Source organism: Pezoporus wallicus, unplaced genomic scaffold (genome assembly GCF_028554395.1).
Source record: "Pezoporus wallicus isolate ANWC-B61680 ecotype Strahan unplaced genomic scaffold, APGP_CSIRO_Pwel_v1 contig_4816, whole genome shotgun sequence".
Taxonomy (NCBI): Eukaryota; Metazoa; Chordata; class Aves; order Psittaciformes; family Psittacidae; genus Pezoporus; species Pezoporus wallicus.
Window position 1 is genome coordinate 477,219 of NW_026640990.1, and position 17,374 is coordinate 494,592.

General features: G+C 37.7%; 1 protein-coding gene across 2 annotated transcripts in view; it reads left to right on the forward strand.

Annotated features, from left to right (window-relative positions):
- The window catches only part of NRG3 (neuregulin 3), a 409,865-nt gene extending 398,608 nt beyond the window's left edge, over positions 1-11,257 (forward strand). For both annotated transcript variants that reach the window (XM_057421543.1, XM_057421544.1), the window contains exons 8-9: positions 3,528-3,698; positions 9,458-11,257. In XM_057421543.1, the coding sequence (XP_057277526.1) occupies positions 3,528-3,698; positions 9,458-9,965 (679 nt within the window). In that variant the 3' untranslated portion in view covers positions 9,966-11,257. The remainder of the gene's footprint in view (positions 1-3,527; positions 3,699-9,457) is intronic.
- Positions 11,258-17,374: the final 6,117 nt, after the last annotated feature.

The following is a 17,374-nucleotide window of genomic DNA, read 5'->3' on the forward strand; positions in this document are numbered from 1 at the left end:
TAGTTGATCTCTACAAATGTTGGCAGTAGATTACCTAACTTAGCCTAAAAATGTGGCTCCTAAGAAACATCAGAAGACACTGTCTGGCAGCCAGATCTGTCATCTGTATTTACTGTTTCTGTCCTGCAAAGACAAAACCCGTGTCCTCAACACTATTTGCATCTTGTGATCAGTAGGTGATAGATTATGTAACATAATATGCCTCTGTATAGTTTTTGCAGTTACAGATTCAGAGTATTTACAATCAGTTTTATAACTTCCTTCTTCAACTTTGCATCTCTCTTTTCATGAATTATAGTTATGAAAAAAGGGGAAAGAATAAGTAAAATAGCTATGCAGACAAGCATGGTTATAAGAACCATTTCTGTAGCTCTTTTGTGCTTATTAAACAAGAAGGAAAGGATTCAGATCCCATGCAAAGTTTTAACATTTTGTCATCCTCTTGTTGCTGCTTTTCAAGTTCTGTTGACAAAATTATTTCTGAATGTGTTCATAGTGTGATGTATAATCACTTTGGTTTAATAATTGGCTAAAAAGTAGTATGGGAGGATTCTCAGAGTTACTGTAAACTGACTGCAAGTCTTCATTAATGTTGTTAACTGCACTTGGGAGTTGTTTATATGCCTTGTGAAGAGAATACTGAACCTGCTGAGACAAAATTTGTTTTTACTTGGTTGCTCAACCTAAGGAAAACTTTCACACAAAACAATTTGTAACAGTGAATCCCAAGTTCTTAATTCGCTTTAGAGATGGTTGAACTACTTCTTTCAAACCATTAATTCATCAGAACTATATTTCTCACTAGTATATGCATTACTTGTGGACCAGTTCAAGCAGATTCTGATTTTTGTTATTCTGGAGTAATTGATTAAGAGATTTTAAAGACGTATCTGCTGCAGCTTTGCTTATTGGTCCGTTTTATTGAACAGCTCACTTATGTGGGCTGGGTATTTTTGCCTGGTTAGACTGGAGTACAGGGAGGAAGAAACCATAATGGTGGCTGAAGGAGGATGAATTCCCTGAAGAAGTCTGAAAGGCATTGTTTGCCTCAGAGAGAGGAACACTTTATGTGAGCAGTAGAGCAGAAGTCTGAGAGGGACTGTATTAACAGTCTTGGAGGAAGAGTATGCTGACGTTCATAGAAGTTTTGTGAAAAAGGAAAAAACTTTATTGTGCTACAGTTACTTTTTCATAGAACTTTGTTTTAAAAAAAGTTACTATCTTGTCTTTGGTGCTTCAAGAAATGAGTGTTAACTTGCAGCTGCACTGTATGTAGATATTTCCTGGTTCTTAATGAATTTGTCTTGCCCGTGACCACGCATTATTTTTGTTCATTTTTTTCACTCCCATCTTTTTCTGTCAGAAATGTTGAAAGCATGAGAGCCTCACATTAGCAACAAATTGGTCACTTAAGCTCTGTTGGTGGTGCAGCTGCTGTGATTGCAAGGAGGTACTGGCATGTGCCAGATCCCTTCAGTCTAACCAGTCCTTTAGCAGCCTGTAGAGTCTAGTGTTCTGTGTACCAAGGAGTTTCAGTACAAGCTGAAAGAAGTACAGATAAGTCACTCATATGCATCTTTGCTGCAGTTTATAGCAGTTATCTCATGTCTACCTTTATGTGTTGAAATTATGTCCATAACAAATGCAGAACTTTTGTGAATTTGCATATGCATGTTATTAGACGGAAGATCCTGTGCTCTCATCCAGCAAGGAAGATGCGCAAGGGCATAAAACCAACCACAATTAAACAATGCCTTTCTAGTTTCAAATATTTGTAATCAGTCTAAAGTCTCTTAAGTTAATCAGTTTGCTGACCTTTGTAGTTCATTGATGAATATACTGCAATCAATAAAAAAACCCTGAAATTCATTCTCCAACAAAAATTACTAATTCAGCTGCATCTTGTAATAATCTCAGGCTCTCCTGAGCAGAAATTGTCAATTCTTTTGTGATGTGGTGGTGTTATTTTACAGAATGTGAACTGTAACTCACAACTCGAATTTAGCCTTTAGAGTTGAAAGGCCAGGGCTTCTGTTTTTTAAAGAATTCTTTTCACAGCCTTCTTAAATAGCTAAAGAAAAATCTATTTAAGGTAGCATCAAAAATTCTTGGGGGAGTATTATTGCCATGGTTTGTTGATCTTTTCAATTAAAAAGCACCAGGAAAATAAAAGCATGGGGGAGAACAGAGTGGAAATTGCAATGGAACACTGGTAGCCTGAGTAGTAGGATAGGAATTTATTTCTTATGCTTTGACTTTGGGGAAAGAGATTGGTTTTAATGGAAATGTACAGTCCACGAGAATTTGTACAAGATACTTGGTCCAAGCAGCAATTGCTTTGGGAGTAGATGTGGCCCTAACTGTAAATAAAGTTTCCATTAGGTATGAAATGCAGATTGCTTTTAAGTCAAGTTATAATAGGAAAAGAGAAGCAAATTTATCAAAAGTCTTTTGCATAGCTGAATTTTATCAGTTAAATAACCAAAAATAATGACTCTTAAATTGATCTACAAAACCTATAGTAAAATATCATTAAAGATGTAACAGAAAATAAGGTGATACATTTGCATTTCTGAGATCCAGAAGATGTCAAAGAGAAATAGGAGTAACTGGAAAATTAATAGCTAGTCACGCCATGCAGGACTGTGACCTGTCAGCAGTAGGAACAGGTTATGTCTTGCCTTAATTCTGTGTTCCCTTATTTTTGCATTAGCAACAGCTGAATTTGTAGTTAATTTACCAAAAGTATGGATTCTAGATAACTTTTAATACCTGCATGTAGTGGAAAAAAATCCATTCTCTTTCCAAAACACTACAAAAATGTTTACAAAAGCAATTTTCTAAAATAAGAAAACTATTACTTGTTTGTGTCATATTCAAGTTTGTATTATATCTCAGAAACAACACAGTGTTTATCAGTGTATCCAAAGAAGAAAACATATAAAGCATATAAAACACGAAAAAAAAACAATATAGAAATCTTGTTCAACGTGAAGAAAACTTGTCAGATATGTTTTTTTCAAGCTGCATTTCATAAGCTTCACTTAGATTCTTCACTTACATTTTTTTCACAGTTTAATGATATTGTATCAGGAAGCAAGCACCTTGTAGACTGATAGATGATATAATGGGTTCTCAATTTAAGATCTGATTTTGAGCTCAGCTGTAGGTATGATAGTGCTGTACTGTTTGTTTATACTGTCCGAGTCAACTGTATATAGCAGGATTATGGGTACGCATCATGGAGAAAAAGAAGCAGCCTTCATCAAGTATGAGGAAACGTTTCATATACCAGGCAATTATTTTCATTCCTACAAAAGAGGTGATGTATTAAACATGGCATAAACAGCAGCTAACTATGGATTATAGTATTACATTTCCATAGAGAATTTCTACTGACGTCGTAGACTGCCACAGCAAAGTTATAGAAACAGTAATCCATGCATTATTAATCCTGAATCTTTACTTTGCAAAAGTTTATGCTTTTGCTGTGATAATTTCTACTGTGTTCTTGGTGTTGTTCCTAGAAGTCTCTCTTCATGCTGCAGCCCAGGACAAAAAAGTGGGATGCTGCATAGAAATGCCTTTCGGAGGACTCCTCCCTTACCTCGGGGTAGGTTCAATGGGATTACAGGACCAGCATATCAACAGCTAGAAGAGTCAAGGATCACAGACCAGGACACAATACCTTGTCACGGGTAAGTAATTATGTAACTGAAGTGAGACAGTTTGTGAGTGGCTGCTGTTATGTGGTTAATATGCTTTGCCATTACAGTCCTTCCAACTTGTTATAGTGTACTGTGGATCCAGGATTTATAGTATTGAAAGCAGAGGAATGTTTTCAGTATACTGGCCCTTTGAAGGTAATACATTCTCATTTGGCTGGCTGCTCTTTTTAAGCCTTTCAAAGGCTGTAGTAGGGAGTGATTAGAACAATGTCGTTGGCAATGCTACTCTTTATAATGGATGTTTTTTCTAGCAGTGATATGATGTTCTAGTAACTTATGCATAGCATTTTTTTCTTCCATCAGCACTAGGCAAATAAAATAATTCAGATTTTTTTTTTAAATATATCAATGTACATTGCGAAGTGTGTTTGTTGTAGAGACTAAATAGCAATAACTTGTAAAAGTTTGTCTTTGAAAGCGCACAAAGAATCCAATGTCTTTCCTTTTTCACTTCAGCTTATTAGAATATTGAATGTGAGCTCCAGCTGTACATAAGGTCTGAATTTCAGAAGTGCTCCTGAGCACCTACAGCTAACTGCCTTTGAAGTCTTTTGCAATTGGATATCCCTACAGATTTCCGAGGAATTTTCAGAATCACTGCAGAACTGTTATATGTAAAACTAGGAGTGATATCTGGAATGGTATAATACAGTTTCATTTGGACACGTGAGTCACAGCTCAGTGCAGCAAAGTGAACAGTTACACAGCGAGAAGGCAGCTGTATGTTTTCTGTATCAGAACTGCCTTTATGGAGTGCAGATGTAAGTCACCTACATGTTTAATTTTCTCCAGAGAAGGAAGGTCGCTATCCACTCTGAGCTCCTGGGAGATGACAGTCACAAATTCTGGCCAAGTATAAGTGCTGTTACATGTGTGTCTTGTGGGCACACACGCAGGCATGCACACATTCCACCTGTGCGTCCCTTACTGTGCTTTCCAGCCTGCAGTGAGACTGCCCAGTCTGGGGGACAGTGTGAGAGAGGGACTTGGTTCACTAAACGTTTTGTAGCTCATCTACTGAACAAAGTTGGCATCAGTAATTAGGAAAGACAGACCACGAACAGAGCTTACCTGTGAAGGGAGAAAGCAAAGCCGCAAAAGGTTTGTGTGTCTGGTGACCTCTTTAATAAGTACAAATTTGTCTCATACTTTTTTCCTTTTATTATTTGCTTCTTATAAGGAAAATTTGCTTAGTAATCCTTGCAGTAAGTATATATGATAATGTGTGTATAATTCATTACAAAAATATGATTCCAAATGCAACCCTTCCTGAAAGGGGCAGGCTGAGCCTTCCCTCTTCAATAGCAGGATCTTGTAGCATAGGCTCTGGAGAGTGATGCGGCCCCTTCCTAGGTTAAGAAGTGAGGTAACAAATGTCAAAGCTGTCTTGTGGCTGGTTGTATTTTCTCTTCTCTAGGAAATCAGTGTGTGATATGACAAGCATCATCTTGTAGTGGCCTATATTTTAAATTTGCAGGTCTGCAAGAGGTTGATATTTGGACCAGACTGTTACCCCTTCTGGCCTCAATCCACGCAAGCACTTCATCCATATTTTGTGTGCTAGGGATGTCTGTAGAATTAGATCTTCCTAATATTGACTCTAACAAATAGACCTCTTCCTGATGGAGTCCTGTGAGTGCATCAACAGGTGGTGTTGTGACAGAGAGTCACAGCAGTCTGTGCATATCACAAATATGATACCAAAAGTCTTCAATTGATATCTATGGAAATTATTTTTTTTAAATATCAGTGTTAGGCATGAAAATAAAACAGTTATTTGATCTTATTTTATTACAGTGTTTTACTGATGATGGGTTTTATGAAAATTGAGTCTTTGAATAATGTAACAAAATCTTTTTACAAGTTATTTTGTGTTGCAGCAATGAACTAATCTCTTCAGCTAGAATATAAGTATGCATCTTATCTCTGAACAAATATAAAAAATGATTCACTAATTGTACTTCATGTGGAATTCTTCTAACTTAGGAAGAGGTTTCCCCAAAATCAGATGGCTTTTCATCTTCTAAATATCTGCTAGTTTTATATTGTTTATATTCTCACTAGATTTCCAGCCCAAATGAAAAGTTCCCTTGTCCCCTGCAGAACTTAACTATTTCCTTTCTTCTCCCTTTTCACCTCCATCTTTCCCTATAGGGATGCACAAATCAAATTGGTGTATCTCCCTAATTGTTTGACCCTTCTGAAGTTCATCCAGCAGCAGTTTAATCAGATTTTGTATGTTTACATTTGATAGAAAAGAGGCTAATTTACTTGAGTACTTTTTGTCTGGACTGTAAAAGGGCTCCTCTTCCCATCCCACATTGAGAAGAAAGCTTTTGCTGCCTTCCACAAGCACTAGACCTTATGATTTGCAACAGGATCTGATATTTGCAGAGTTTGAGTCAAAGACAGCTAGTATCAGTTATTTAATCAGTATGCTACTTGAAGGAGTAGAAAAACCTGCCTGAAATGAGGAGACTAAAGAAAACAAACCATCTCCATGCCAGTCACATCTCAGAGACCGATCTGAGTCCCTGAGGGTGTTTACAGGCAGTGGTTTGATTGCATGCTGTCAGTGAGAGCTGTTCGTATTACACTGTATGAAGTGTTGGAAGTAATGCCTTATAGCCTGTGAATGTGTAGATATACATATATAAATGTGCTTATGTATACAAGAGCCAATGTGTCATACCTACAGGTAGAAAATGGGGTGTATATATATATAGGTATATGTGCTTACAAGGCTGAACCAAAGTCCAGTAATGCCACTAGAATGACTTCTGTTCATTTTAATGGGCCTTGTCGTCAGGGTCTTGTACTGGACATCTATAGCAATACGTCTTATAGCAAAGCTTCTGGTATTCTGCTAAACAAAAAAACATTTTATTTTTTAAGTTACAATCTCTTCTGTCTCTCTTTGTATCTGTTTTAATGGGGCAGTAAAATTTTTTCCCTTTTTTCAGTGTCATTCTTTATTTTAGACTCTTAAAGACTGTATAACATAATTACTGTTGCATATTTATAAATGAGTTTCTCTTTTTGCTTGGTTTTAAGGAAAGGGTGGAGAGAAAGCTGCACTTTGAAATACGTGCACATGAATGAATTTATTCAGACAAAACCGTTTTTCACATAAAACCCCAGATATTATTCTTAGGAGGATCTATTGTTCTAGTAAAGTTAATTATAGAAAAATGTAATTAAGATTGTGCAATTATAGGTCTAAGTCTCAGTCTATTGAAAACAGCAGCAGTCTTGTGTCACAAGCAGAAGTATGGATCAGTTTATAATTGACCAAAAGAAAACTCTTACATGGCTTAGATGTAATATCCCTACTAGTTTAATACCTTGTCTGTTGCACGCAGTGTATGTGCTTTGATTCAACCTCAGTCCTTCTTTGAAAGCCTTGTAAGCACAGGGCAGAAGCATGTAACTGTGGCATACAACTGGTGAGTCTATCTGTACTTCAAGAAATATTATGGAAATATGCCAGGCATTGCATTACGTACTATTGTTGCTGTCAATTAGTGTTCAAAATACCAAGAACAATTGAACCTCTATTATGGAATTGGCAAATGTTACTATTTTTTCACCAAACCCATTTTAATTTAGTCTTTTCTTGGTTTTGCTTATATATCATCCATATAATACATCCATTGCATGTAGAATTCATGAAAAACATTCCCTTCCTTTGTTTTCAGGGTGCAGCCCAGAATATATTTAGGGCCCGAATTACCAAAAAAGGGAATAATGCAACTGATGCGATCTCTCCAGCTATAGTCGTTTGAATTATATAATAAGCAAAGGAAACAAGAATGGGCACAACCCAAAGGTCTGCATTGTTTTGTTTTCATTTATTTTTTTTAATTATCCTCCCTTGGGAATAATATCCATGATCAGTATTTCATTCATACTGATTATTGAAAACTGTTCTAAAAAGACCCTCCATAAACGGTTACATGTGTGTCTAAGCAGATTTCAAATGCCATTAACCAGAAGCTGAGTCTTAGCTGGTTCAGATGTAGAACATAAACACTATAGCATGTGCAAGAAGTTCTAGCATGGATCTGAAAAAGCCACTTGCTATATTATTCCCCTGGGTTTCACTTCCCAAAGCAGTATGTCCATCAGATAGCACAAAAAGCACAACACCTCTTCCTTACTGCAGCATTCCCAGCTGCATTTTCTGGTCTTCTGGGGACACCTGGCGAGTTTTCATATAGGGGCTGTACAGAACTGCATGCATGTACTTGTACAGGTTAATGTGTCAAACAGTTGTACAAACACAGTGCCACTATAGATGAGTTAATAACAAGTCAGTGGTGCTCTGCTGGAAATGAGCCTAAAGATATCTCCTCCTCTCTCCTGTCTGACAGCCTGCCAGGAGGATAAGGCCAAAGGAAGCCTTTCCAGTTAATTAGTGTTGTGAGCTAGTATTGGACTATGGCTGTTACATGCCATTCACTTTCTCTTCCTTAGTTCTTTTTCTGCTAATGCCAAAAAGCAGCAAGGCACAGATGAATAGGAGGATATCCCTAGTGAAGTCCAGCAGGCTTAAGCATCTTTCAGAAAAATACCCTTCAAGTCATAGCTCGAAGCACCTGCTTCCACATGAGATCTAAATGTTGCTTCCTCATCCATGGACAAAACATACTAGACTTCACCGGTAGCTTGCCTTATTAAATACTGATATGATCACAAAGCTCATTATAAATAAAATATGTTCCGGTACTGAGGTGATGTCTGTGGTCCCTGGCAATCATGACTAACTCTTAAAGCACCGTATTTCTTGTAATGCTGCTTCTCAGATGGGAATTTTTTTTTTTTTTTTTTTTGGTCATTGTTTCCTTTGTTTTATATTTAGTATACTTTCCACTTCTGGTTTTTAAGTATATCATGTAAAACTCTTTCTGATCAGAGTAATGAATTTGACTTTGAAACAAATCAGAAATGTTGATAAAAATTCACATAAGTTGCTCATAATAAATAAAAAATCATGATATTTATTAATGGAGGATAAAGATTTTATTTTTTTTTTGAAGCACAGGATTACAATATCAGGCAAACACAGACATTTGCTCAAGCCAAGTGTATTGGCTCTATTTCCAGATGAGATCCAAGAAAAGAAATCAGGCCGTCATTAGGAGTATGGGCTGTTGAAAAAAAGACATGTTTTTAGAGGTACGCTGCACTTAGATGCTCTGCTTGTTTGAAGGGGAGCACATACAATCATTTCTAGATATGTAAAGACTACACAGACATGTTTTGTTTAAAGTTCTTTTTTTCCTGCACCTTTTCAAAGTGTTCTGCTAAAGTAAGAATTTGACATTGAGAGTTCCAAACTCATCAATGAAAGCAAAGAAAGCATCAATCCATTTCCCCAGGTAGGAGCATAGGAGTGGAATTTCAAATATAACGTCAAAGAAAAATAGTAATACAGTACAACTTCTGAAATCTTTTAAAAAGGAATCATCTTTTTTTTCTCATATACTGGTGGGCAAAATGAGACTGGGAGGAAGGCAATGGCTTGCCGCCAGCAGATCTGAGAATCAAAGCCAGGTCTCCGGAGTCTGTAGTTTTCCCCAGGGCCATACTACTACCAAGCGTTCCTAGTGTGAGAAAAAAATGACATGTAGCTTTTCAGCACAGTTCACTGAATCTTAGAGTTTCCCTGCTGCTTGTTGCATCTGACCATTTGATGTACAACAAACCCTTCTTTTTACTCTTTCCAGGTATTCATCCAGTGGTTTAAAAACTCCTCAGAATACTCCAATAAATATGCAACTGCCTTCAAGAGAGACAACCCCTTATTTTAATAACATGGATCAGAAGGACTTGGTCGGCTATTCATCTTCAAGGGCCAACTCTGTTCCCATCATCCCGTCTGTGGGCTTGGACGAAGCCTGCATGCAAATGCAAAATGTTTCTGAAGTAACAGGCATCAAGTGGTGCAAAAACTCCTATTCAGCTGAACTTGTCAATGTGAGTTCCCCAGTCAGTAATTGTCTTATAGCAGAACAACACGAAGTGAAAATATTGCTAGAAACTGTGCAGGAGCAGATTCGAATTCTGACGGATGCAAGGCGGTCGGAGGACTATGAACTGGCGAGAGTAGAAGCAGAGAACAGCACGAGTGAAAACACAGCCTTTCTGCCCATGAGCCCCGTGGCCAAGTCAGAGCAAGAGGCACAATTTGTCTTAAAAAGTGAAGCGCAAAGAGACTCGGTATTGACCAAGTGACTTTGTGTGGGGATTTTGGGAGGGGAAATGAGATCTGTGCATTTGATGCTTTGTTAAACAGGAAGGGAGGAAATTAAGTACAAATTATTTATATGCATTAATTTAAGAGCATCTACTTAGAAGAAACCAAATAGTCAATCGCCCTCATATCATAGTGTTTTTTAACAAAATATTTTTTTAAGGGAAAAGTTCCAGGAGGGATGGCGTATGCATCAGGTGCTTTCTAGGCAGGATTACACATAAAGTTTCGGTTACAGAGCATTTTACCATGGTCCTCTTTAGCTGTCCAAAGTCTTAGGCTATGCATCTTTTTTTTTCAGTAAAGGCCAAGACCAGTCTTAGATTCATTTCTGGTTTCAGGGCAGCGCTGCAGTCAGCTGCTTCCCAGGGACTCAGACCGTGCAGAGCAAGTCCTACGACCCCACCAGAGACCCAGTACCTTCTCCCCCTCTCCTCTTGGTTCCAGGTTCACACCATGGCACGCAGACATCTACTTCTGAGGTTTGGTACCTACTGTGGAATGAGAATAAATCCCTAAATTGAGCCAGACACTTAACCTTCAACCTTACTTTAATGTGTCACTAAGCCCAAGAAAGTCAATGGAAACATTTAGGATCTTTGTCTTCAGCCAAGTGTGGAGTGGGATTGGGGTCTGTATTGGTATGATATATACTATAGGGTAGAGATTCAGTGGTTGGGAACCTGCAGGTGCTCCATTTTCTGAGCTTTGACTATCAGAGCAGCATTAGTGGAGAGTGAGGAAAAACAAAAAGTCCAAAAGCATTTATTATGGCAGGTTTGGATTTGATTTGGGTTTTTTTTTGAGTGGGAACATAAATTTTGTTGTTCATTAATAACCCCTCAACATTTCTAAACTGGTATACTTTGAAGGCATTTGTAAGCTCTCAAGGAGCACTTCTGAGTGTGTGTATTTTTTAACTCATTTTTTATTATGGGCTGTTCGGAGAAGAGTCAGAAAGATTCAGTATGATCAAAATCCAGCTGATAAGTGTCCACACTGCCCTAATTTGTTCCCACTTTCAGTTCTTCAGTCGTTTCAATTAATCATGGCTTAGGCTTGTGAACTTTAAAGCTTCAACCCTGCAGATGGTTCTGTATGGGCAGACCCACAAGCATGCACAGATATGATTGTAATTGAGCTATATAAGAGCAGATGGTTTCCACCAAATCACTCCCTGCAGGGAATCAAGGCCTTGGAGAAGAAATGTAATTTCCTTATTGCCATATCCCAATCACATTATAAGCGGTTTTTTTGCATTTACTTTCTGTTGAGTCCCATAAATTCTCTCTTTCTGTTGAGTCCCATAAAGTCTCTCCCCCCCATAAACTGTAACACAATATGCCAATAATACAAGGAATTGGATTCTTTGGCATACACATTACTGTTTTTATTACTGTTAAAATATCTCCTTATTCATGGGGAAAAGTAAAATCAGCTATAATAAATAATTGCTAAATAGCCTTCTGTTAATGTCAGAAAATTGATTAAAAAACAAACTACAGTATATACAGAATGTAATAAAATACTCCTTTGCAGCAAATTAATTGTTAAATTTATATGTGGCCCAGACTTTCCAGTTCACAAGTCTCAAGACTTCCCAAAATAGCACAATCAATCATGCAGTGCTGTTGTATGTTGAGTCAGAATAAAGCAATATTTTAACCTCTGTCAAGTAAATTTGCAAAAGAAATGCTGAAGGTGTATGTCATTTTTTTTTTGTTACGGCAGTAAAAAAAATTGCTATTCACAGTCTTCATTCACCAAGTCTTATTTTGGGTTTCTTTTGCCTTTTTGTTTTTAGTTTTGGCTTGGTTTTTTAAGATAAAGTTGATAAAATTGTCTTGTATACAGAACTTTCTATGCTGTAATTTTTGCTGTGTATTTTCAATAAAAATATATTTGAGGGCAAACTATGCTTTATGCCCCAGGATGGAGCATGCCTCGTTTTGAATGCATTCTTCAAAGACACAGGGCTTTTGCTGTAGCAGTAATGTGCGATAACCATGAGGAGTAGTCTCACCCTGACAGGTTTCTGTGGCTGGGCACTCACCATGTATGAGCTGAGCTATCTGCGCTGGGTATGGCCCCGAGCCCCCACCAAATAAACCTTGTGAGAAAACAGGTGGTTTTGATGGGTTCAGCTTCACATCCCTACGAATGACTTTTCTGTCAATATCCCACTATCTCAGGACATGAGCAAAGTGAGGTTGCCTCTGCCCATAAGCCCTGTGAATATACCTGTAATATAAAAACTGGCTACTATATAAAGCTCTGATTCAATAATCTGTAAAGTGTGATCACAGTTAATTAATTGTTCACACTTAGTAATTAATTTCATCAAGAGATGGTCTCTCTGCAGTAAAGTGCAGAATCCTGCCCAGATAGGTATTTCAAAATTGAATCTTTTCAATCCAGATGTAAGGCCTTCTCACCGCCAAATCCTACCAAACTCTGCAAATTCACCTTTGGCAACATATTGTAAATACACAGCAAAATTTCTGTGGAAAAAAGAACCATATCATAAGCAATGCCTTTATGGAGAGAATGTGTTCACTCAGCACTCCTGAAAGACCCAGAAAGAGGGGAAGAGCAATGTATTTAGGAGAATGAAATGTTTGAATGATAGATCTTAAAGTGGTGAGGATATCTTCAGTTCATGTTAGAGATGCGATCTTGTATTCAGCAAAGGATGTGTGACTGTTATATGTTAACTGTTCTATTCAGTTTTCAGCATGTTTGAATAGAGAGACATTAATATTAACCATATGTCAGACTAGTGTATTATTTGTTAACAGTATCGCTTCAGATCCTATTGAAACTGTCATTGTTTGCAGAGGAAAAGAAAAAGGTTTGAAAACATCAAACTAGATAGCCTTAATGTCCTTTGTGTGTTTCTCTAATGCACCAGTTTTCCTCCATGGACCTTTCTATTTTACAGTGAATGGGACAAAATTTTCTCTGAAGTCTGACAATTAACTATGTAGAGGACACAACAGAAAGTTGTACCGAAATAGCCAAAGTCATAGGCCGAATTTTGCATTACTTCTGACCCCTGTGATCACACTGAATTCAGTGGATTCAGAAGGGATGTGAGCCAGTGTAGTTCATTCCTAGAATTACATCTGTTCCTATCCTTGGAAACAGACTGTAATCCCTCTAAAAGAGTCTCTGAACTCAGTCATTTATCTGTAATGTAATTAAAAATTATATCTGACCTGTGGAGTTCCAAGTGTAGTCTGGTGTGAAAATTCACACATGCAGCATTACACTTGAGTAAACTGGAAGAACAGCTAACTAAATAAATCGAACTTCCTCTGAACTGAACAGAGAAAGCCTGTGTCTCTTCAGCATGATACTGTGGAGCAGAATTATGACAGAAGTGTATAGCCAGATTTTTTTTTTTTCTGTATAGAATTTCTTCAAAATAACAAAAAAAAAATCCACTAGAATGGTCTCAACATTTGAAATAGGAAATGTAGGTGAGTATGGGCCCATTTCATAGCATTAACCACTGGAAAATTCTTCAGTATACCCATGACACAAAACTGGAATCTTCTAATAGTTGCACGATTAAATTTTGATCAGCAAATGCATCCATGGAAAAAGAGCTTTTCAGAATGCTTTTGGTATCTAGCCACGCTCCCAACTGATGTAGTCAATGTAGGAGTTTATATTAAGAGAGGATCACATCCGAAATCTCTTATACTCAATGTTCAGTTAAGTGTCACAAAGTTTAGTAGCCTTCTGCATATTGTAAGGACTTCTACACTGATTTATGGAGCTACATTCATTTTGCTTATGGAAACCATATTTGTGTTACCCTCACTAGAACACGATGTAAGATTTGCTGCCCAAATGATTGGTTTGTCAGGTCTGTCTTTTACAAGGGCTGAATATCACTGGCCAGGTTCTAAAAATGAACTTTCCAGCAAGTGGCTAATTCCAGTTTTATTAATTAAAATCCTTCAGCTTCAGGTTTAAATTTTGAAAAAACTATGAGATGATGGCATGTGCTCATGACCATGCATGTGCTAGATATGTTCCTGAATCAAATGTTCAATCATAAGATCATAAGAAGATAATTCATGTCTACGTCTCATATAAGGAGAGAGAGAATCTGGATGCCTCTTCCCAGTTCATCCCCAGCAAGACCCACTTCTGTGCTTTCCTATGCCTGCTTTGATTTTTTATGAAATCACTGAATTTCTAATGGTTGAGCATCTTTATTCATGTTCAATTTTACCTTGCCCTCAGTTTTTTGCTATAATTTATAGCCTAATGTTTGGGACACTGGGACTGTCTGCTGAGTAAATTTAAGGCCTAAAACATTGAAAATTTTTTACATGTAAATTTATCTGCTTTCGGTAGGCCTTATGGGAAATCTTTCCCTTGAAGAAAGATTTATGCAGCCTATGCTGCAAGGCATTTTCCTGCCACTCCTGCTGGTATCAGCATTTCCAGTCTCTGAGTCAGACGCTCTCTTCAGGTTCTCCTGGGCACTGGGACCGGAAGCCTCTGACTTCTTTCAGAGTACCAATGACCAGAAGTCATCTGAAGTGTCCTGAGCCATAGTTATATATCAGAACACTTCTGCCTATTAATAGTAAAATGTCTCTAAAGTTTAAGACCTTTCATGTGCATTGCATTAAATTATATAAAAAATATAATGCCAAAGTTTATTAAATTAAAATTATATAGTAAATATTATTGATTTTCTCTATGCCTTGCTTTGAAGGAATATGAAGGGAGAGCTCTCAGTTTTGTAAATATTTGGAAACTACAAATAATAATAAAAAATAATACAAAGAATAATAACTATTCTAAAATACAAAAGATAGTTCCTTGCTTTCTCTGAAATAATCAGTAGTAGCTAAAGGTTATCAAGATGCATTAGGGAAATGAAAGAAGACTCAGTGAGGGCATTTTATAAGTCATGCAACTACTATGACTAAGATGGTGGGGTTTAAGTAATTCAGGGTTAGAGTTTCCCTTGCTTGACAATACATTAAGATAATGTTTCTTTCATAATATAAAGCTTACTTCTATACAGGGCTGAGACAAGTATCACCTACCTTAGCATAAGCAGAACAGAAATGCAGTATAGGTTTCACTCTGACTTTCTGACTCAAGCATTAAACTCACTTGCTTCAGATTATCTCTGATTTCTTCCAGGAAAGAATAAATGAGTATAAAAAAAAAAATAAAATAAGTATGAATAATTGATAACTTCCCCCTCCCCTCCGAAATCTACCAATTAATGCTACGGATATTGAATATCATAGAAATATCTGAGATTTTGACCATCCTTGATGGGGAAAACAGCAGCTAGAAGAATTACCACCCCCACTACCCCAGCAAGATGCACGCTGTGGATTTCTGGAGAAGAGGGTAGGGAGCTTCTCCTGGTTCTCACAGAGGGTAGGGAGGTTCTCCTGGCTATGGCACAGTTTTTCCATGGGTGAGGAGGGATAGATTTTTAGTTGGACCAGGAGACATCATCTGAGAAACTTGCCTTACCTTTATTTCTTTCTCAGATCTCTGTCAAGTCAGTGAAACCATGGTCATCAGCACTAGTTTGTTTTGTAAGTTAGTGATTTCCAAATTCTGGGATCCTTTGAAGTGTTGAATTTTGGAAGAAGAGACATCTGGGAAAAAAAAAAAGAACAAAAACCATAAAATGTCTTCTGTAAATTTTTTAAGCCATCTTTACCTGAAATGCTTACATTACTTTAACTATTTTTTTTTTAAATAGGTTATTACAAATATAAACTCCATACCTATATATTTACATCATGATAATAGGGCATGGTTAAGATCTGGGTGTCATGTTTCTCTCATGATCTGGTTGAAGATGTACCTGCTCATCTCAGGGGTGTTGGACTAGATGACCTTCAAAGGTCCCTTCCAACCCAAACTATTCTAACTGTTCCCTGAAAAACATGTTCAAGTTACTTCTGGTATTTTTTGGATCGTTTATAAAATGGTGGATATTTCTGTGCACATCAGCGGCCACTTTGAGTTTGACATGGAAAGGTAAATAAATTTACAAACAAAAAATGGACTACGTAAAACTTCCAGGTCAGACCCTAGTGGTGTACAAGTGGAAGCTGTTTCACTGAAATCATAGTTAATGTGAAGGGAATGAGGCTTCCAGAGGAAGATATTTATGGTGGCTCAGCAGTTGAGCTAACTGAAATAAAACCCAGGTTTCCACCTCCACAGTGCTAACCTATGCTTCTTTCTAAAGCTAGCCCACCCCAAACCACAGGGTTTCTGAAGCTCCACCACTAGTGACTGTATCAAAAGGCAGGTGTCAGCACTGACTTCTGCAAAAACTCCTCTTATTAAATCAAAATGAAATAAAATGAACTAAAAATCGATGGAACTGATTTTCAATGCTGTCAGGTTATAGCGAGCACTAGCAATGGTGCTAATTTACTGTTTCTGAGGCTGTGGTTCATGATTTGACATGACCCATGAGTTTCCATTGTCTGTGCTGGAGCTATCTGAGCAGAATTTTCTCTGCCCATCGGGGTAGCATTATTAAAGCAGTTTTATTCCAACTAACCTCATTTTCTGCACTTCACTGTGTATTGTACTTGATTATTGTAGAGGTGAAGCTGCTTCCAAAGTCTGCTTAAAGTGCCACCTCATATCTGTCTTTGTCAGGTAACTGGTTGTGATCACTCAGCTCCAGTTTTAACAGTGGTGTAAGGTCCTCCAGCTCTACAGATCAGAGCTGGGTCTTGCAGTCCAAAATCATGTATATGTCTTAGAATCATAGAATGGTTTGGGTTGGAAGGGACCTTAAAGATCATCTAGTTCCAGCCCCTATGCCACGGGCAGGGACACCTTCCACTAGACCAGGTTGCTCAAAGCCCCATGGAACCTGGCCTTGAATACTTAAGAGGGATGGGGCATCTCAGCAACCTGTTCCAGTGCCTCACCACCCTCACAGTGGAGGAATACGTACAAGCAAAACTGTCCATACTTGTTCTGCACAATTGTATGCATTCAGATCTAAGCATGGATCAGCTGCCAGGCTGATCTTTCACTGTTTTATTTAACAAAGCTATATTTTAAATATAATTTTCTGTGCTGCTTCTCTGTATGTTGTATAGAGAAGCAATGAAGGCAAGTTCAGCATGTCTGCATTTTCATCTCAGCTAACAATAGTAGGCTTTTTTTTTTCCCCAAAGCAGCTCAGGAAACAAAGTTGTTAAAATTCTGACCTCAGAGGAAAAACTGGTACCCTGGCAGGGGAAGGTTATTCTGAGCAGATGCTTATCTAGTCTGTCTTTCTTCCTAAGCAGCCTTTCTTCCAAGAGCCAGTGTACCTAAAACACTTAAAACATAAGCAAAGCTAAGGCAAAACACGGACCCTACC